The sequence below is a fragment of the Muntiacus reevesi genome, chromosome 10 (genome assembly GCF_963930625.1).
Source record: "Muntiacus reevesi chromosome 10, mMunRee1.1, whole genome shotgun sequence".
In the NCBI taxonomy this organism is placed as follows: domain Eukaryota; kingdom Metazoa; phylum Chordata; class Mammalia; order Artiodactyla; family Cervidae; genus Muntiacus; species Muntiacus reevesi.
The window spans coordinates 42,396,091-42,418,556 of NC_089258.1; the positions used below are offsets into that span (position 1 = coordinate 42,396,091).

The 22,466-nt window shown below is 47.2% G+C and overlaps 1 protein-coding gene across 1 annotated transcript in view; it reads right to left on the minus strand.

The window, feature by feature from the left end:
* The window catches only part of SNTG2 (syntrophin gamma 2), a 115,872-nt gene that overhangs the window by 69,239 nt on the left and 24,167 nt on the right, over positions 1-22,466 (minus strand). Inside the window, exon 2 of the mRNA XM_065947473.1 lies at positions 6,254-6,391. Coding sequence (XP_065803545.1) covers positions 6,254-6,391 — 138 coding nt within the window. The remainder of the gene's footprint in view (positions 1-6,253; positions 6,392-22,466) is intronic.

A 22,466-nucleotide genomic window follows, 5' to 3' on the forward strand; every position in this document is an offset into this window, starting at 1 on the left:
GGCTGCCTGCGCGCCGTGCTGCTCCGCACAGTCAACCGTTTTTAGATGAGTCGTTACACAGTCAACGCTAACTGTGAACAATCAATCATTTCACGTCCTGACCCAGTTTAAAGTTGCCAGTGCTGACAACTTGAAGCCAAGACTAACCCTGCCCCGTGGCTGACGAGTTGGTCACGCCACCTCTCACGTGTTCAAACATGTAAGGTGTGTTCGTTTGGTCTAAACAATTTGTCAGTGAACAGGGTTGGCCTGGGATTGATGAAGTGGTGTAGGAAGCGTGTTCACCTCCAAAAGTAACAATGGGAATAATAAAAAGGATGTGCATTGCTTTGATAATTTCTGTAAAAATTGGACAGATTCACAGCAAATATGCTGGCATATGGCCAATATGAAGGATAATTACATGGGGTTCTGCTTGCTACTTTTCGACTTTTCATATGTTGAAAAAATTACATAATTAAAGAAAAAAATTATAAAATGTTTAGTAGACTATGCAAAATACTTTGCTATTATGATTCTAGTTATTTCAAGCTTCACTGAAAGACAAATTTTTGTGTCTTATTTCCTTACCAAGTGGTTTGTGTGCACACTCACACACACACATGAACCACTATTGATTCTATCCTTAAACTAAATCACAGTGCAGACTTTTATAGTGAATCTGACCCGTCTATTCACTCTTTGTGGGCTTCCCAGTGGCTCAGTGGGAAAGAACCTGCCTGCAATGCAGGAGACGCGGGTTCAACCTCTGAGTCAGGAAGATCCCCTGGAGGAGGAAATGGCAACCCACTGCAGGATTCTTGCCTGGAGAATCCCGTGGACAGAGGCGGCTGGCGGGCTCAGCCCATGGGGTTGCAAAAGAGTCGGACACCACTGAGCATGCACACACGTTCACTATTTCAAGGTTTCCATGTTTTCAAAGCCGGACCGTCCTTGTTGAAGAGGAGTAGACTCTGGATTGAGTCCACACACATTTAATAAGTGAATGCACAGTGCTGAGGGCCAGGAGCAGGGAGAATTCCACGTGAGTCAGTCGCCAAGGTCACACAATGAACACACGCCTTTCACGTGATGCACCTGACTCTCACAGCTCGACGTCTCTGCAGACCCATCTCTGCACTTCTGCTCACGGTGGCCTTCTTCCCTGGGTTTATCTCCACAGTCCCTGCAAACCTGGACTGGGAATCCTCAGGCCCCGGTGGAAAGAGTGCATGTTCCTGCAGAAGGCCTGCACCTTCCGTCTGCGCGCACCAGGGCCCCCTGAACCCGACACCACCTACACTTGCATTTTCAGCGGGAGGATTTTCACACCACACAGGAAGCATAAACCACAGCGTGAGACCCAAATGAGGGGGTGCAGGATTAGTGTCCTCAGGGGTCTTTGCCTGGTTTTGTCCCTTTTCCTTCAGAAGCCAGTGCCGGCCAGGCAAGAACTCTTTCTGCGGGGGGCACTGTCTTCAAGTTCACACTCTCCACGTATGACCTGGGGCTTCCTCCTCCGGGTAGGCGGACTACGGTCTGTCCTTTCCTCTGGCTCAGCCCCGGGCCTCCTCCTGAGGTCCGCTTTCCCCGCGTTGCCCAGCTCACAAGCACTAGTCCAGTGGCTGGTCCCTGGCGGGGCTCACACTGAACTGTCGCCAGCATCGCTGGTCTACTGCCGCCGGCCCGTCTCTCCTCTCGCTGCTCTGGGCGACCTTGAGATGTTACAGGCAGCACCTGGACCCTCAGGCAGGAGAGGGGCAGCCACGTGTTGCCTCAACCCTGGAATTAACCCTGTGAGCTCAGACCAGCATCTTCCGCTGCTTCTTAATTTCCCAAACTGAGGGTATGGAATTCTCTGAAATACATTTCAGCCATAAATGTGCTATGACTGAAAGTGCCAGATACAGCACAGAGATCTTTTAAATTCTTTCTTCCTGTCACCACTTTTTATTCCATAACTACATTCATTCAAGCCACAAATGTAACCTTACAATTTAGAAAAATAAAATATGTTAAATGTACAGACACAATCATAAAAATGAAGCAATCTAAACAGAAAGTCTGAAACATAACAAGCCAGCTTCTTCATATGGCAAAGCACATTCTTTCTTTAGGAGATAATTAGAAACCCAGAGATGTGAAGTATTCAGAGTGCCGTGTTGATCGGAAGAGACGGAATACAAATGAAATATAAAGTCGCCAATTCTAGACTGATGTTAAATCAGCAGATTTGAGAATCTATGGGTTTTATAAAAGGGTAAACTCAGTGTTCTCTCCCTCTTTCCTGATAAGAAAGTCCACCCAGAACTGATACAGTGCTTATTTTTTCCACAGTTTCATGAACACTAACACGTCTACCCCTTAATCCTGTCTTCTCAAAGAGACAAGGAAGAGTCTAAGTGCAGCCCAAGGTGTACAGCTGAGGGCAAACTGGGTCAGGTTCCGAGAGAGCCAGATTCCCTCCAGTCTCCGCTTGTGAGCAAGTGCTCGGGCGCAGAGCCTGTTGGTTGTGAAACGAGCGTGAGCCTCCCGCTGACAACAGAGCTCGAAATGTGAGGATCAGTCAGCAGCATTATTTCTGTTCAGAAAGCTGACCTTGAAATCAAAGCACCGGTGTGAGCCAGCCTCGCATGAGTGGGGTGCCTGCTCTAACAGGCCTTGGGGCCCCAGCGACAAGCTGGCCTCTGCTTGACATTTCATGGGTGTGGCCGTTCAGCCGCTCAGTCGTGTCTGACTCTTTACAGCCCCGGGGACTGCAGCATGCCAGGCCTCCCTGTCCATCACCAACTCCCGGACTTTACTCAGACTCATGTCCACTGAGTTGGTGATGCCATCTAACCATCTCATCCTCTGTTGCCCCCTTCTCCTCCTGCCTTCAATCTTCCCCAGCATCAGGGTCTTTTCCTATGAGTTGGTTCTTCCCATCAAGTGACCAAAGTATTGGAGCTTCAGCATCAGTCATGGATGGTATAGATGCAGTAAATGTGTGTTTAATTGAATCCAGTGATGCATTTTTCATCTCCTGGGACCCACACAGGGACTCAAGGTTCAGTGAGATGTGAAATTCACACTCATTTCTTCTGCTGATCAGTTGGGGAATAATGATTACATCTCCTGCTCCCGCAACTCAGAGAATTTTAAATGATGGAAAATAAATGCTCTCCTTCAGGTTTCCTGTTGGAGGTTAACACTGAAACACTCAGCGATATGAACATAAGAGAATCACATGTTCTGACACCCTCAGAGGTGCTACAATCTGCAGAAATAGCTGTGACTGTTGTTGGAAGTAGTCTTTTTCATTCTTCAAACACATGATAAATTCTCAGGTCAAGGTTACTTTTATTTTTATAATCAACTGAAGAACATGAGTTTCAACTGTTTCTCCAACCAACGGGATTGAACCCAGTGGGATTCTGAGGCTGGTGTAGAGAAGGCATTCTGACCTCAGGAGCTGAACATGTTCTTGGTCTGAAAACGTCCTCTGAGTCCCCCGCACAATTGCCCAGCCCAGATGCACACATCTATTCAAGAATATTTCACTCCTTTCCTACAAATGAGGCTTTCTCTGGAAGCAGCAGAGATCAGTAAGGATGGAGCCAGAAGACTGAGAACACACCCTGGGGAACCACCGTCTCAGATAAAGCAGGCAGTCTCAACATCAAGCTTCGGGCACCAATAAATCACTTGAAACTGTAGACATAAGGTTACGAACACACACCCGCCGTTCTTATTAGGAGCCAATAATTTCCATCAAGAAGACTCTGACAGAGTCCCTTGGGCAGAGACTCTGACACTGAATTCTAAAAAGTATAATTTATTTTCCCTGGATAATACACAGGAATCTGTATGAAGGTCAAGAAGCAACAGTTAGAACCAGACATGGAACAACGGATTGGTTCCAAATTGGGAAAGGAGTACAAGGCTGTATGTTGTCACCCTGGTACTTAACTCATATGCAGAGCACGTCATGGGAAACGCTGGGCTGGATGAAGCACAAGCTGGAATCAAGATTGCCGGGAGAAATATCAATAACCTCAGATACACAGATAATACCACCCTTATGGCAGAAAGTGAAGAGGAACTAAAGAGCCTCTTGATGAAAGTGAAAGAGGAGAGTGAAAAAGCTGGCTTAAGACTCAACATTCAAAAAATGAAGATCATGGCATCTGGTCCCATCACTTCATGGCAAATAGATGGGGAAACAATGGAAACAGAAAAGCTATGACCAACCTAGACAGCATATTAAAAAGCAGAGACTTTACTTTGCCAACAAAGGTCCTCTAGTCAAAGCTATGATTTTTCCAGTGGTCATGTATGGATGTGAGAGTTGGACCATAAAGAATGCTGAGTGCCGAAGAATTGATGCTTTTGAACTGTGGTGTTGGAGAAGACTCTTGAGAGTCCCTTGGCCTGCAAGGAGATCCAACCAGTCCATCCTAAAGGAAATTGGTCCTGAATATTCACTGGAAGGGCTGATGATGAAGCTGAAACTCCAATACTTTAGCCACCTCATGCAAAGAACTGACTTACTGGAAAAGACCCTGATGCTGAGAAAGACTGAAGGTGGGAGGAGAAGGGGACGACAGAGGATAAGATGGTTGGATGGCACACTGACTCGATGGACATGGGTTTGGATGGACTCCGGGAGTTGGTGATGGACAGGGAGGCCTGGCGTGCTGTGGTTCATGGGGTCGCAAAGAGTCAGACACAACTGAGTGACTGAACTGAACTGGAAAATATAGTGTAGAAACATTACCTGTTTTTACTATAACTTATCTGAAACTTTCTATTGATCACAAACTCACTGGTAAGAAAGGTGCCACGTTTAAGTGGCACCCTGGCAGCTCCCTCCTGCTCCCTCTGCACCCGCCGCCCACGGTCCTGAGAGCACGTGGGAGGCAATCAGCAGAGGGATGGGCCTTGTGCGGGTGAGCACGCGGCTGCCCCCCTGTTGGAGAGGGGCACTCTTGGCTCCGAGGGACTCTTCTAAGAGCTGGAGGAGGCGGCTCTGCAGGATACATGGGGCGGGGAGGGGGGTGTCCGCGAGAGTTCGGGATGCAGAACCCGGGCCTGAGGGTCCGGGGGGAGCTTCCTGTCTCCCGCCCTCATCGTGAGGCTCCGCCACCCTAGATGTGCAGGGGACACCCTGACCGAGGCCAGAACCGGGGCGGGACCAGGGGGCGGCCTTGGGCTCCAGGACAGAAGGAGGAGGACACCATCCAGGGGGAGACGTGCATGTGAGGACACAGAGGCAAGGTCGCGGCTCCGTTGGTGACATCAGGGCACCCGCGCTGAGGACGGCATGCTGACCACAGGACTGCGGACAGGCTGGGTGGAAGCGTCCTGCCCACGTCCTCTATGCGGTTAAGGTTACAAGGACTCAGAGACCCACAGAGAAGGCGTCTCCAGCAGCTCCAGAAGAGCCAGCCCACCTGGGGATGGCAGAGCCTTGGGGTACTTCCAGAATCTCGCAGAAGGAACACCCTTTCCTCCACCTGGCTTCTTGCTCATCAGTTTTATAGCTAATGGGATGGTCTATTCAGAGGACGAGTAATGACCCGTGCTGGTAATATCTACATAGATTATAAATATACAGAGACACAGAATGCACCTGTGTATCCTTAGCCATTTAAGCCCACTGGGAGGAAAATAGGAAACTTCAAATATAACGTGTTATATATTTATACATCATTTGCAGTAGTTGCAAGATAAATTTAGAGATAAAACTAGCAAAACCATTGTTCCCTAATTTTTATTCAATATTCTAATACATCCAACACATTAAGAACTTTTCACTTATAATTGAAGGCAAGAAGGACCAAGCTTTATGTGAAAACTCTATTTGCATCCACAGAGGCAAGGAACAGGTAGACTCTGAAAAGCACCTGCTGTACCTTTCGCTACCTGTGGTTCCGGGTAGAAACCTTGGAGTTCTTCCACCTTCAGGAAGGAGATGACCTTGCTCATCACAGCTTCCTAGTTTCCCATGAGAATATACTCAGTCTCATGGTGTGCTGTCTGGGGATGTTTTTAATATAAAGCTCCTCAAGGAAAATATATTAATAAAATTAAGAAAGCCATCGAGAGAGCAAACAATACAAACTTGAAAAGACACTTTGCTGTGCAATAATTGGACATCTGGACAGGGCTGAGGACCGCCAGGCCAGGTCCTGCAGGGCCCCCCGGGAGCTTCCGTCTGGGGAGCCCCTCTCGCGTATCGGCGTGACGCGGTCTAGACAAGTCCTGGGCCTGCAGAGGCAGAGGCACTTACGTTTGCACGGGGGCCGCTGCCACTAGCACAGATGACATCCTGTTTTTGAATTGTCAGTACATCTTTCGTCAGCTTCAGGCGGACGTCATAGGCGTGGCCAGACCCTTCGCTGTGCACCGAGGCAACCCCAGTTTTAGTCTGCAACAGAGCAGAGGTGGGAGGTGTGAGGACAGAGAGCAGGGACCCCGGCAAACGCACCTGGGCTGCAAACACGCCCGGGCTGAAACAAGCTGTGCTCACCACACACCCGCGCATCTCACAAGGGTTTGATTCAGTTCAGTTCAGTCGCTCAGCCATGTCCACCTCTGCGACCCCATGGACTGCAGCACACCAGGCCTCCCTGTCCATCACCAACTCCTGAAGTCCACCCAAACCCATGTCCATTGAGTCAGTGATGCCATCCAACCAGCTCATCCTCTGTCGTCCCCTTCTCCTTCAATCTTTCCCACCATCAGGGTCTTTTCCAATAAGTCAGTTCTTTGCATCAGGTGGCCAAAGTACTGGAGTTTCAGCTTCAGCATCAGTTGTTCCAATGAATATTCAGGACTGACTTCCTTGAGGATGGACTGGTTGGATCTCCTTGCAGCCCAAAGGACTCTTGGGAATCTCCTCCAACACCACAGTTCAACAAAATCATGGGATTTTTAAAATATTTCTTCCTGATCAGTTTTTACAGGATTTGTATAAAACATGTTTTTAGCAAGTGAAGAATGGATGAGTCAGAAAGGCACCCTGGATAAACTAGAGAAGTTGGCTCCTCCACGTGGAGTCATGGACGTGCCCCAGGCTGAGCGGGGCCTGGTCAGTGGGTGGCACGGGTCATGGGAGACCACTGGAACGGCCACCCCGTCCCCCTGGTTCCTGCACAGAACTCTGGCCAGCATGGCCTCGGACACGGCCCCGCACCTGGGGGAGGGGAGAGGGCAGGTAGGATGCTCGGTGAGGCCACCCGGGTCTGGTCTGCCACCCGGGACCAGAGGACGGTCCCAGGGCCCGCAGAGCCCCGGCCAGGCCCCAGGAGTGAGCGCCGGCGGGGGTGAGGCTGGAGCAGAAACAACGGGACACACGGACCCCGAGGGCGGGGCTGGTGGACACTGATCCGTGGTCAACACAAAGCTTTTTCCAATGAAGGAACGGGATATTAAGAACAAAGAAACAGTAAAACGGTATGATTTTCTTCCTACAATGACTTAGTGGAATTGAGATTCCTGCTAAACAATCTTCACTGCAGATAAAAACAGAATATTTAATACATGTCTAGGATCAAAACTACATATCACTAACATTACTATATATACAATAGATAGCCGACGAAGACCTACTGTTCGGGGAACTATAACCTAATGCCTGGAGCGATCTAGACAGGGAAACTGAATCACTTTGCTCTTTCCCTAAAACATGCACAACGCTGTGAGTCAACCATTCTCCAGCTTGGGGCTGCCCAGGCGGCTCAGCGGGAAGACCCTGCCCGCCAGGCCAGGAGACGGGGCCCCATCCCGGGGTCAGGACGGTGCCCTGGAGAGGGAAACGGCAGCCCACTCCGGTATTCACGCCTGGAAAACCCCATGGACAGAGGAGCCTGGTGGGCTACAGTCCATGGGGTCGCAAATGAGTCAGACATGACTTAGCAACTAAATAAAAATTTTTTAAAAATACTCCAATATGAAATTTTTTCACAGGGTCAAAATCACTGATTGTGATTCAATGAGAAGGACCATGTCCTCACATTCTCCACAGTGGAAAGTGAGCAGCAAGAGAGAACACCAAACCTCCTTCTCAACATTGATTAACAAACGTCTAAACCACCACAGATCAGAGGTGTAAAAATCACACTCTCTGACATAAACCACAGCAAGATCTTCTGTGACCCACCTCCCTGAGTAATGGAAATAAAAGCAAAAATAAACAAATGGGGCCTAATTAAACTTGAAAGCTTTTGCACAACAAAGGAAACTATAAGTAAAGTGAAAAGACAGCCCTCAGATTGGGAGAAAATAATAGCAAATGAAGAAACAGACACAGGATTAATCTCAAAAATATACAAGCAACTCCTGAAGCTCAATTCCAGAAAAATAAATGACCCAATCAAAAAATGGGCCAAAGAACTAAACAGACATTTCTCCAAAGAAGACATCCAGATGGCTAACAAACACATGAAAAGATGCTCAACATCACTCATCATCAGAGAAATGCAAATCAAAACCACAATGAGGTACCACTACACACCAGTCAGGATGGCTGCTATCCAAAAGTCTACAAGCAATAAATGCTGGAGAGGGTGTGGAGAAAAGGGAACCCTCTTACACTGTTGGTGGGAATGCAAACTAGTACAGCCGCTATGGAAAACAGTGTGGAGATTTCTTAAAAAACTGGAAATAGAACTTCCATATGACCCAGCAATACCACTTCTGGGCATACACACTGAGGAATCCAGATCTGAGAGAGACACGTGCACCCCAATGTTCATCGCAGCACTGTTTATAATAGCCAGGACATGGAAGCAACCTAGATGCCCATCAGCAGACGAATGGATAAGGAAGCTGTGGTACATATACACCATGGAATATTGCTCAGCTTTTAAAAAGAATGCATTTGAATCAGTTCTACTGAGGTGGATGAAATCGGAGCCTATTATACAGAGTAAAGTAAGAAAAAAAAAACATCAATACAGTATATTAACACATATATATGAAATTTAGAAAGATGGTAATGATGACCCTATATGTGAGACAGCAAAAGAGACAGAGATATAAAGACCAGAGTCTGGACTCTGTGGGAGAAGGCGAGGGTAGGATGATTTGAGAGAATAGCATTGAAACATGCGTATTACCATATGTGAAATAGATCGCCAGTCCAAGTTCGATGCATGAAACAGGGCACTCAAAGCCGGTGCACTCGGATAACCCAGAGGGATGGGATGGGGAGGGGGGTGGGTAGGGGGTCAGGATGGGGGACACATGTAAACCCGTGGCTGATTCATGTCAATGTATGGCAAAAACCATCACAATATTGTACAGTAATTAGCCTCCAATTTAAATAAATAAATAAGAAACCATAAAAAAATTAAAAAAAAAATCACAGTGGAAATAAGAATGTATTTTGAATAGATAATGAAGTTACAGCTCTTTGAAATAGTATTTCAAAGAATATTTACATCTTTCAATGCATTTTTATTTTTAAAAAGCTGTTGAAAATCAATCTAATCTCAGGGTAGCCAAGGGTCTGTTTCTGTGAATAAAGTTTTATTGGAATAGCCACACCCACCTGGTTACTCCTATTCATCACTGTTTTTATGCAAATATTACTACATTTGTTTTAAAAGCTGAATCCACTATTAAAATTCTTTTACAAAGTAAACTCTAGGGCTATACCAGCTTCATCAGTGAATTCCACATATTTCAAGAAAAAAAAATTCACAAAGTCTTTGAGAAAAACTAAAAAGGAAAACCAGTTAACTTGTATAAACCCAAGCCAAGTTGGACACAAAAACCCAGCAAGGAGGTTATGACAAAGTAAATTAACTTATCTATCACCTTCTTGAACATAAATGCAAACATCCTAAAGAAAATATTACCAAACCAGATGCAGAAAAATATAAAAATGAAAATACATCTTGAGCAATGAACAAGGAAGGGAATGCAGCTTTTCACCTGAATGTCAGCGTCACTTACTCCGTGTAACAGTCGCCCACCAGGGCCTAGTGAGACGCCCCAAACCTCAGGGCTCCTGGGATCTGGAGGGGCCTGCCTGGCGCTTCTCTGTGGGTCTCCTGCCGCCGTGGTCAGTCGTGGGGCGGCAGTCGGGTGGGAGCGGGCTCCAGGTGACAGATCAGCCCCCAGCTGCTCCTGCGCTGCCAGGACCCTGGGCTGGGCCCGGGCTACTCCCACTGGCCACTCACAGCAGGCGTCCCCCCGAAAGGGTGACCCGAGAGAGGAAGAGCATGCCCCAGAACGGAGCTGCTTTCTCTGTAACCGAGCATCGTCACTCCTGCCCAGCACCGTGGACACACAGCCCAGCCCGGGACGGACGGGGGACGTGGGCTCCTGGGAGCCCCCACACCACAGCTCAGAGCACGGAGACTCCTGTAGGATTATGTTCCAGCCAAAAAAGACCTGACAGGTCATTCATGACAGTCTTTTATTAAAAGGTATCTTTCCCAACCACCCGGGAAACCTCTGAATGAGACTCAGAGCATCGGTGATTCTGTTGAATATGGAAAACTTCCTCCTGGAGGCTGAGAGAGATGCTCACTAATTTTGTGAATCTATAACAGAGCGGCTGGTTACAACCTCTCCAGGAAATGTCACTCTAGAAGGTGAGATGATAGAATTCTCAACCCCCCTGCTATGATTCAGAATTTCTCAGTTTACCTTTGCCCACCATGAGGTAGGGAAAAATACTCGTAAAGGCATAAACAATTTACTACATTAACAATATTCACAGATGATAATAATGTCCATAAATAAGACCAAGGAAATGTACAGATATCTGAGAAATTATGAACATCTAGAAATATGGATGGATAAAAGTGGAATTTATCAGTATGACTCATGCATTTATACAATAGAACCAGGAGAAAAAAATTGACACTATGTCTTTCTGCCCCCAAGCCATTAGTTATTCAAGAATATGCAAAACAGTGTGAATACTTAAAAGGAAAATATTTAATCCTTCATTGAAAAATACTAAAGTACTAATTAAATAGAGAAATGCCTGTGGATGGGAAAGTGTCCCCAAATTGGTCTATGCAGTCACTGTATTCCACCCAGAATATGAATCAGTCTAGACCTTGACAGAAAGACCCCGACTAAAGGGAAAACAAGGCCAAGAGGAGTTGAAGCACTGCTAGAAAAGAAGTGGTGGGAGGTTTGCCACTGGTTCTAACATGGATTTTTGTTCATAATTTAGCATCTGTGAAACCAAGGAGTGTATTACAAAGGATGTTTTTTCAATATTTCATGGACAGCCTTATCTTCACAACGATACATTAAAATGTATGTTGATATTCATTGCATATTGTAATTGAAGGAGTATGACACTGTCAATTTATAATAATGGAAATTGTGGGGGAAAATGATAACAGGGTTTGAAAAACTGACCACAAGAACACAGGAGAGCCCAGGAAGAGTCCCTCTGAGCATGGAGGTGGGTGCCGGCGGGTGTCGCTGACAGTGAGGAGCAAGAATAAACACCCTCAGAACAACAATGTGCCCCAAGAGGAAACTGTGAGTCGGACCCTTACTTTATTCCAGCTGTGTTAGAGATGAATTGAAAATTTTAATAAATATATTCTTGGCTTAGGAAGTCTTTCCTAACAAGGCACAAAAAGCAAAACTACGTGGGAGAAACCATCACACGCACTCTGGCTGAACGCTCTCCGTCCAAGGACCGGCTGAGGGTGACAGAAATGACCCCGGGCAGAGGGACGGGGCCTGGGGAGAGGGCAGGTTTGTGGGGCCCCTGTGGGCAGCTCACCACACCTCCCGGTGCTCCTGACAACACACGCCCACCCACTTTCTGTAAACCTCTGACTTCAAATGAACATCGGCATCAGCTGAAAATCCATCCACCTCGTAAACTGAAAGCTGACAGAAAAAGAAAAATGAACGCAGAGCAAACTCAGAAACCATTGCGTTTGTGGGCAGCTGAGCTCTGTCCACAGGCACACTTTGGAGGTCGAGCCGTGACCACCTCGAAGGTCAAGCCCTGCCCACCTCGGAGGCCGAGCCCTGCCCGACTCCGAGACCGAGCCCTGCCCACCTTGGAGGCATCAGCAGCAGCAGAGTCGCGGGGCGGGATGCCTATGCTGTCACGAGTCCCACCTCCTGGGAAATGACGGCTGCCGTCACTCCTTGTGAACTGATACCTGCCATCAGGTATGATGCCAATTTCAAAGGAAAGCTCCAAATTATTTTAATTTGGAACACAAAGAAGGGGACTTCGCGTTTGAGGATGCAAGATTTCCCTGGCATCAACAGATTCGCGGGATGAGTGGATCCACCCTGAGGCTGGCAACGGTGGAGAGAAACTCCACGTGGAGCCTCAGGACTTCTCAGGGCCCTGGGATGCGGGAGCTGCAGGGAGAAGCTGGGGGTGGTGGGGCTGGGGCCAAGCTGTGGGAGGAAGGGAGGAAGGAGGAGAAAGGCTGAGGCCAGGATCTCAGGAGAGGGTGCGGGTCCCTGAGGGCATCCTGGCCGAGCCTTGGGGACCACTGCCCGGGGGTCCCACACGTCACAGGCAAGGGGAGCGGGGTCCGGAAACTCCCTGGGACACTCTCAGGGCAGGGAGCTTTGGGGACGACCCAGATGGAAGCAGGAGAAAGGATCAGCCTTCCTGGGGGCTAGAGGCGAAAGGCAGGGAGGTGGCGACCGTGGGTTCGGGGCTGCATGGGGCCCGTGGGCACGTCTGGGCTGGAGCCAGGGCCGCTGACCTCAGCTCCTCGTGACTGACCGCCTGCCCCCATTCATCCAGTCCAGAGCCCCCACCCAGGACAGCCCGACGGGGCTCAGCAGTGGGCAGGCAGTGTCTGGCCAGCTCTCCACACACGGACACAGAAGGTCTGAACACACACCCATCCGCCCACAGGGAAGAAGGTGCCCGGAGACACGGCCGGCTGCCCATGGTGGTGAGAGGCAGGGCTTGTATGTTTCCATGATCCAAGGAAAACGTCAGATATGGCACTTTAATCGTCAGCTTTAAAATTTGAGTCAGACTTTAATCAGCGACACTGACCTTGTAACTGCCACTCGGCCGTCAGATTCACCACATCATCCATCCCCGTGACTTTACAGACATCAAAGGCAACAAGCGAGATCTGTCAATAATGACCTACATAAGATGCATTTCTCGAAGGGAAAAAAGGTAGGACTCTTACGCTGTTGAACGATTTCTATTTCTGTAAAAATAGACTGCTATAATGAGCCCCAAAGATCAAAAGACTCAACAAAAGGGAATAACACTTGAATAACTTGGATTTGACACACAAAAAGCATTTCAGTGTTATTTAAAATAGACATCTACTTCCTTAGACTGCATTTTAAAATGAAATCCAATTGTGAGAAAAATCTTAAGAGACGTGTACACGCATTTAAAAGTCATAAAAGACATTAATCACCAAAAAATTAATGAATTACCATTTATTATTACCAGACTCAGCTGTCAGTCACTCAGACACTGTTGCTGAAGTTACCGAGACAAGTCTTTATATATTATAAGTGGGGATTTATCTGACTCCAAAAGCGAGAGTGAAGATCCTTATGCGCACTAAGAGATACTGTTGCTTCCAGCAAGGGGTCTGCCCCAGGTTCCACATGCTCTACAGAAACTTACAGGTCTGCAAAGAGGAACTGACTGTCAAGGGGAATAGTCTGAATGAGGATTTCAGTCTGGAAAAAGGCAGAAACAAAAGGTGGGCTCATTTGGAAAGAGCCAACAGTTAGTGGAAGTAGACTAACCCCCGCGAGTCTCAATGTCCCCAGAGTGCCCGGGATTTCGGTGGAGAGGCCTTTACATTTGACTCTGACAATAAATCAGGCACACACTCCTCACTGTAGATACTGCGAGCTGTCGTTACTGAATGCAGCAGGGTTCAGGTGAACTTGGGCGGCAAGTGTCAAAACAATCACACGGTTGAGATACTTAATAACTAAGTTTCTCAGAAGACAGGTTCTCCTGTATAATCGGTAAGACCCATCTTTACTGCACTAAATTTCTTTACACTTTAACTCACAATATTACAAAGGAAACTGGCACGAATGCCTAGTTTGGATGCTACTCAGCATGAGCACGAGACTACCCGATGGGAGTTGCCAGCTTGAGGAAGGACGGGGCTGCTCCAAGCTCTGAGGTCAAGGGCAGGCCAGCCCCCGACGTCCTCCCCGGGAAGGCTTTCTGGGAAGAGGCTTGGAGAAGCCACCATCTGCTTCATTTGAAGAACCAGCCGTGCCACAAGAGCATGTTTGCCACAGTAATCTATTTGCTGTTGGTTTCTTTTTTTTTTTTTTCCAGTCTGGTAGTGAAAACTTACACATTCACTCTGTGAGAATGTAGTTACAATGAGAAGAAGGAATCTTGCTTAAAATTCCTAACAGAAATGAGTAATGCACAAATATCCTTACAGTACAATGGTAATAGGCCCTTTGCAAAGATTTTGACCAGTGGATCCAGCCTGAGGCACTGGATACTTCTGTGAAGACGGTAACAGGGCTCTAAAGATAAGGTAGAAACTCGGATGAAACGGAGTGCAGACTGTGACCACCGACCCGTCGGTCCTTACACACCAGGGAGGATGCGCCTGAGGCCGCAGGTCCCCGCTCAGACAGTGAGCGTCAGCAGGGGCTCCAAGACTCTTACGACCACTGATCTGAGACTTTTAAAATGCCAAAGGAGGGGGAGGTGAAGGGGAGAAGGGGGCCGGCCTCGGTAGAGTGGGGCTCACCCACCTGGCGGGGTCTGAGGTGTCTGCTTGGAACAGCACGGACTCGCCACCAGGCTGTCCTCGTTCACTTCTGGGCAGACACTGACTACAGCCACACTTTCAAAGTTTCACTGTCTCTTCATCCTTCTTTTGGCAATCCCGTTTTGTACCTTTGAGAGGATCCATCAGTTCTCTTTTTAATTCTATTAATTTAAATTATATATATATAAAACCAAGTTCACCACTTCCCCTCTACCCCCATCCTGCCTCTTGCACCAGCCTGTTCTCTGTGAGTGTGGTTTCGGTTTTATTTTTTATTTTTTTAGATCACACGTGTAAGCGAGATCTCATGGTAAACACTTTTTCTGGAGACTCACCTCGCTGCACAAGGAGCTAAATGAAGGCACGCTTTCCTGGTGGGTACTTTTGTTAGCACACTGGATGCCAGTTCTTCACTCTCCACACGAGGCGGCTACTCGCCCCCGTGAGAGATGGACAGAGTCCCGGCCTCGGAGGCCACGCAGCGGGAAGCACCATCGGGTCCTTCGCTGGAAGAGTCTGCAGACCCCTGCCCTCAAGAGCCGTCCCCAGTGCAGACCACACCCTACCCTTCCCACATCCGCAGCTACGCCGCACCACCTCCCAGCTCAGGCACCAGCTCCCGAGAGCACTTGTTGGGTCGAGTCAAGAAGCTGCGGTCCTGGAGCAGAGGCGTGGCCACACCTGGAGCTGGGCGGGCACAGTGATGAGGGGTCTTGGGGAACTACTGAGTCCACGGGACCGACCTCATCTTCGTCACCCAAGCTTCCTGGACACCATGGGTCGCTGAGTTGTCCAGCAAGAGGGACGGTCACTGGGGTCAGCCTGAGAGCACGTACCATGGACCAAATCTTCACGCGGCCATCAGATCGGGGACGTGACCCATGCTATGGACATTCTCATGATAACTTTCTACCTACCTGAGACATAAATTCATATTTTACACTTTAACAAAACATTGTGTTTAACAAAAAATTAAAGCCTTTTAATCTCCATGTTCCAAAACAAAGACTCAGCATCTATTTGCACATTCTGACTGCAGAGAATTGCTTTAAAAATAGATTCACCATCACCCAGATGCACACCCCACAGGCCCGGGCAAGTCACCGGATTTTAAGCACCTCTCCTTGTTTAAATGGAAAACATTCCAGGAACAACACCGGGCCACCCAGCACTGGAGGGGGCCACAGGGAGGACACCCTCTGGCCAAGCGGCCATCCAGGCTCCAAACTTCACGTCGCCTTCCTGAGTCCAAGCAGACAAGATGGACCAGCCGAACACCCACCTGAGCAACAGGCCAGGCACCCGAGGTCAGGAAGAGGACTCAGGTCATCACTGGAGGCGGCGCAGACGTAGAGAGACACGTGTGAGCTCTGCGCCGAGGTTGGAGCTCAGGCCCTGGTGGCAGCGGCCGGGCTGGACGCCCCTGCTGCCCCGCTGGACCCCGCAGCTCCTCGGCCTCCTGGGGTCTCCTCCTCCTGCTCCAGCTTCCTCTCTTCCTGGAGGAAACCTGACTCCTCACTCGCCCTGGGGCCTCTGCAGGTGCGATTACACCCTCCAGATGAGACGCTTCTTGAGGACCCCAGACTCCGGTGGGCAGGCTGGACCCAAGGGTGGGAAGCAGAGGCCAGGAGGGAGGAGGTGTCTGGTCCTCCCAGGACGGTGACACAGTCCTCCCAGGAGGGCGACATGGACCCCCACACAGCCACATCCCGTGCTGATCTAAATGCACGCCCAAGCTGCCGCATGTGCCAGGCAGAGGATGGGATGCACACACCCCAACGCAGTATCCTCCCTGAAAGATCAACCCAGGGCCACTGCCCACTTCCCATGGGGGCCTGTCTTGACCCTTGACCCTGGAAGGAGGAGGCGCCTGATTAAATTGGGTCCTTGTGTAGGTACATCCCTCCCGGACCCTCAGGGGTCTTCCTTGTCAGCCACTGGGGACCTGGGCCAAGACCCGGAACCCAGGGGGACAGCCTGACCCACCTGCTCTGACTCAGAAGCTTTTAACTGACTTCCTCCACCAAACCGGCTGTTTGCTCTGTGAACAAAACCTCAGCCTGTTCATTTGTAAAATCAGAACCAAAGAAGGACATCTAACGTGTTACATAAAAGAAAGGCATTTCATTTCCCAGTTAACGTCATTACACGGTAATGTGAGCTAATATAGTGTCAAGAAAATCAGCTTCTCTCTTTCGGAGACACTGTTCTAGTTTAGAAACTTTGCGGTAGTTAGGAGTACATCAGTTCAGTTCAGTTCAGTCGCTCAGTCGTGTCCGACTCTTTGCGACCCCATGAATCGCAGCACGCCAGGCCTCCCTGTCCATCGCCAACTCCCGGAGTTTACTCAAACTCATGTCCATCGAGTCGGTGATGCCATCTAGCCATCTCATCCTCTGTCATCCCCTTCTCCTCCCGCCCTCAATCCCTCCCAGCATCAGGGTCTTTTCCAATGAGTCAACTCTTCACATCAGGTGGCCAAAGTATTGGAGTTTCAGCTTCAGCATCAGTCCTTCCAATGAACACCCAGGACTGATCTCCTTTAGGATGGACAGGTTGGATCTCCTTGCAGTCCAAGGGACTCTCGAGAGTCTTCTCCAACACCACAGTTCAAAAGCATCAATTTTTCGGTGCTCAGTTTTCTTCACAGTCTAGCTCTCACATCCATATATGACCACTGGAAAAACCATAGCCTTTACTAGACGGACCTTTGTTGGCAAAGTAATGTCTCTGCTTTTTAAGATGCTATCTAGATTGGTCATAACTTTCCTTCCAAGGAGTAAGCATCCTTTAATGTCATGGCTGCAATCACCGTCTGCAGTGATTCCATACTTAACACTAAATTCTACACAGTTTCTTCATCTGGGAAAATTTACATGAGAAAAGTCAGCTAATTTTCCACTCTAATGTTATATTAGGTTGAATTAAAGAACTTCCTGTTAGACGTTTTTCCCCCTTAAGTTTCAATAAATGGTTCACATACTCCATCATGCCCACGTGGTACTAACCACACACACCTCATTAGTTTATGTTTAAAAATGAAATTCAATACCCAGAGCACTGAATGTAACACAGTCCTGGGCTTTTCTGTCATGTAATAACACATTTCTTACCAGACAAATCACTCTTTCTTACAAAATGATGGACATAAATTGGATTAAGATATGAAATGAAGATAGCTTTTATTCTCCAAATAAATGCACCTCAAAGCACAAATGTAGAATCACTGCTGAAATCATTCCGTTGTGCTGGGGAAATTCTTATGCCAACATCATCTCTACATAGATGGGTGTTGGGCAACCCCGCATTCTAGAAATGATTGTCCAAACCATTCCCAACACCCCAACAGCTAGTTTCATGTGATGTAAATAAAACTCCGATGAGACAGTATACAAGAACAAATCACGTGGTCAAAATTCAAAGGAATTTACTAATTGTGTCAGCAAATCATCCTAACTTTGAATCACAAAGTCTTCACTTTATTTATTATCAGTTGGTACTTTTTTAGAGTGGTTAAGTAGCATTTCAGTAAGAGCATTATTTCAAACATTGTTTTTTTGTAAGTAGAGACAAATCGCTACCTAATGCAAATTCAAGTTTTAATGGTAAGCTTTACAACTACTTCACTGCACTTTATCTTTACCGTTTATAATGCTATGATAATAAATTAAATCACCACTCAATGAATTGTCCAGAGGTAATACCGCAATGGAATTTCTTAATTCCTTAACTGAACACTAAACACATTCACCAGCTCCAAAATGTGTGCACTGACAGGGCAGCACAGAGCAGTTTCACGCCTGAGAATGTGTCAGCCGAGCACGCAGGCTGACAGCTAAGCCCCCGGAGGCTCTTCCCAAGACGGCCAGGACGGCGGTCCAGCCCCTGGGGCCACTCCGCTGCAGCCTGACTTCCCTGCCGTCCGCGGGACTAGCCCCCGGAAGCCTAGGTGGCGCTCTTCTCTAACCATCAGGGCCGTGTTTGGTCAGCATTTAATTAGGTGACGGTGTCACAGCACTTTCACTACAGATAAGGGAAAAAGACTCTGCCCAATTAAGTTAGAGAACTAAACTCAGATTCCCACCGGAAAACTGTAACTTCTAAAATCTGACGGACATCTTGCACAAACCTTAGAGGCCGACAAGGAGAGCAGGTAAGGTTACCCACAGCTGACACCAGAGCCACAACCAGGAGACAGGTGAAGGTGGAAATACACCTGGTCAACCAGAAGCGCGGGCCCTGTGCTCCCAGCTGGGAAGCCGTGTATCAGAGCTCTGACTCATAAACACATAAACCCGTGACAACAGCCTCCACTGGTGAGCCCCTGAAGGAAATAAATTGTTCAGTTAAGTGCAAAAGGTACTACCCCAGGGAGAGAAACTCAAATCCCCCAATGAGGTGTGCTTTTACTATTCGACCCTGTGACGCCTCCATAAAAGATTCTAACTTCAAGACGCCCTCACCTACAGAAAACAACATACGCAGAAATACTACCTGCAGCACTTCTGTATTCCCAAAAGCCTGGAAAGAATACAGCGTCATTAGTAGGGGACTGGCTGAATGTACACACCGCCCCTTCATGCAGTGACTGCTCTGCAATGAGGAGGGGACAGCCACACGCCAGCATGGGGCCAAGATCAAGGCGAGTTGAGGCAGCATGCCATGCACACAGCCTGTGATGACTTCCGTCTGAAGGGTGACGCTGTAAGGAGAGGAATGTATACGAAAATGAAGAAAGTACATATTAATTTTTCAAAAGTAAATATAATAAACATAAATTAACCCAGAAAATAACCAAAATGATTGCCAACATGTGCAGGAAATATCCAGATTGAGTGAATAGGGAGTGAATTGAGAATTCTCTGAGTTTTCTTTTCTATAGCTTTAATTTTTCACAATGTAATTTTTTTACAAATTCAAAAATTTAATAAAGTCAAAAGAAAAAGAAAAACGTTAGAACCCAGACAATAGAAACTAGTTTAATTGTTAAAGCTGACTGCACAATAAATTACAAAGTGATAATAAGTATTTCAAAAATTTTGAACAGTATACTGATCTGTAAGTTCATAATTGACTATATTCTAAAGCTCAATGATGAGCAATAAATAAATCTTCTGGACGAACACGTAAGTTGACTTTCTAAGTGCCCAGGCTCTGTCCTCATTTTGTTCTGAGTGTCCAGGCTCTGTCCTCATTTTGGCTGCCTGAGTTTCTGACCCCCTCCTCACACCTCACACCATGTGTGGACCGACCGGATGGGCATCTCACTGCATTATCCCTTTCTGGCTCGTTGTACTGCCCACTACTTTGTTCTGAATCACAAGCCAACACCCTTCAACCACCACTGGAGGTAAACTGCTTGTTCTGACAGTTCATCCCCTTTTCTCTCAAACACAAAGGACACCAGCAGAAGCCCTGGCCTTTCAACCAGGACAGTCCACTACATCATCAGACGTGACGGCAGCGGGCAGAGAGCACCTTAGTAGGACGTCTTCCCCGCCTGACAGAGCATCTGATTTTCCTTAAAACAGAAAGAATGGAGAGAGGGTGAAAGCAGAGCCCCTCGTCCTCAGTCGTGACTCTGAGATCAGACAGGTTTTGTCGTTGTTGTTCAGTTGCTAAGTCATGTCCCAACACTTGGCGACACCACGGGTAAGCCAGGCTCCCTGTCCATCACATCTCCCAGAGCTGCTCAAACCCACGCCCATCTAGTCAGTGATGCCATCCAGCCATCTCCTCCTCTGTCGTCCCCTTCTCCTCCTGCCCCCAATCCCTCCCAGCATCAGGATCTTTTCCAGCGAGTCAGCTCTGTGCATCAGGTGGCCAAAGTATTGGAGCTTCAGCTTCAGCACCAGTCCTTCCAGTGAATCCTCAGGACTGATCTCCTTTAGGATGGACTGGTTTGATCTCCTTGAAGTCCAAGGGACTCTCAAGAGTCTTCTCCAACACCACAGTTCAAGAGCATCAATTCTTTGGCGCTCAGCTTTCTTTATGGTCCAACTCTCACATTCATACATGACCACTGGAAAAACCATAGCTTTGACTATATGGACTGTGGACCTTGACAAATGATGATGAACCCGTGTGTGGGGTGTGTGTGTGCACGTGTGTGTGCGTGTGTGTGTGTGTGCGTGTGCATGTGTGTGTGTGCGTGTGTATGTGTGCACGTGCACGTGTCTGTGTGTCTAATGACCCGACACTGGGGCAGTCACATCTCCTGAGCTCCCAGGGGTGACTCAGGTGCACACGTCCACAGAACCAGGTGTGGTGGCCACAGAGCAGGCTGCCCACGCAGCAGAACTTTCTCTGCAAAAATAGATGTTCCCAAGTGCTCTTTTCTAAACAGTGTCTTCTTCTTCAGGATGGTTCTTTGAAAGACAACTATGTGTGTGCAATTCGTGTTGTCGTAAGACTATTCTCTCCTGCCACACCGACATTAAATGCTTTGAAACAGCACTTCCTGTCACATGTGCTGTTACATCACCGAGTCTGTCAGAAGATAGAACTGAAAATTACATTGCATGGGAAACTTCAAAAAGTCAAATTTAAGAATAATTTAAATATATGTAATTCATAAGCTTTATTTTTATGTTTATTTTTATGTAAGAGTAAAACATAATTACTATCCAAATCTCCAAATTAAACATCCTTTCTTATCACTATATAAGTGGTAAAACTATTATAGTCTTTTGTAAAGCCCTTAAAATAGTAAAAAAATGTCTATAAATACTCAACACTAATCTACCAATGTGAAATAAAAAAGATTCCAGAATCTTATACCAGAATCCACTTATAGCCTGTGAAAGTTATAAACATACTAAATTCCAAATAACAAATGCAAATTTATTTACAGAAGCACAGATCAGTATGTTATCTTGAACCGGATTTGATTCAGGGCACAATATGCAAATAGATGTTTTCTAAAAGCTGCAAGGAAGCTTCTCATTAAAATTAAGAATCCTCCTTGCAAACCACTGCAAGATAATCTTAATGTCCATTTTTATCAGCTGTCATCTGTCATGATTTAATAAACAGTTCAGAGGTCTGTGGTGCAGTGGTTGAGCCAACCACATGCCAGACTCACCAATAAACAGTTCAAATCTGGTTATAATCATGTAAAACACAAAGCACCTCAACCTAAAAACAAACCCAATTGTGCTCACAACCAAATTTCATTCCTACCACCAACTGGCATGCCAGGAAAGTTAATAACTGTGATGTCCATTTTTAATAAATCGCTGTTCACTACAACTAGCAAAACTTTTAAAAAAGAACTTTTGTATGATCAATTTAATTCTAACTGGGCTTAAATCTTTAGGCAACTGATCTCATGTAATTAAGGTATTTTAGAAAAGAAGTTCCTCTTAAGTAGAAATTTCAAGCATATTGTGAAACAATTCACCTGAAACACCATACGGTTGGTCCATGCAGAGGAACCAATCAGAAAGCCATTGATAAGTGCAACGTAAGCTTTTTATCTCACAAGCTTGGTTTACTGAGAACATTTCCTCTGTTTTACAGCAAGAACAGGATTATTCTCAGTTTGTCATAAAAACCTGAAGACTTCAGTGGTGAGAACTAAAATTTAAGTCCTGGGAACATCCTCCTTCCTGCAACAGAGACTAAGGATGTGATTTCTGTCACGACAGTAATGTCAAGCGCTACACAAATGGCAACGACCTAAGAGAAGCAGCAGAGATTCAGAAGAGACTGCAGTCATACACAGAAGAACTGTACAAACAAGATCTCAGTGAC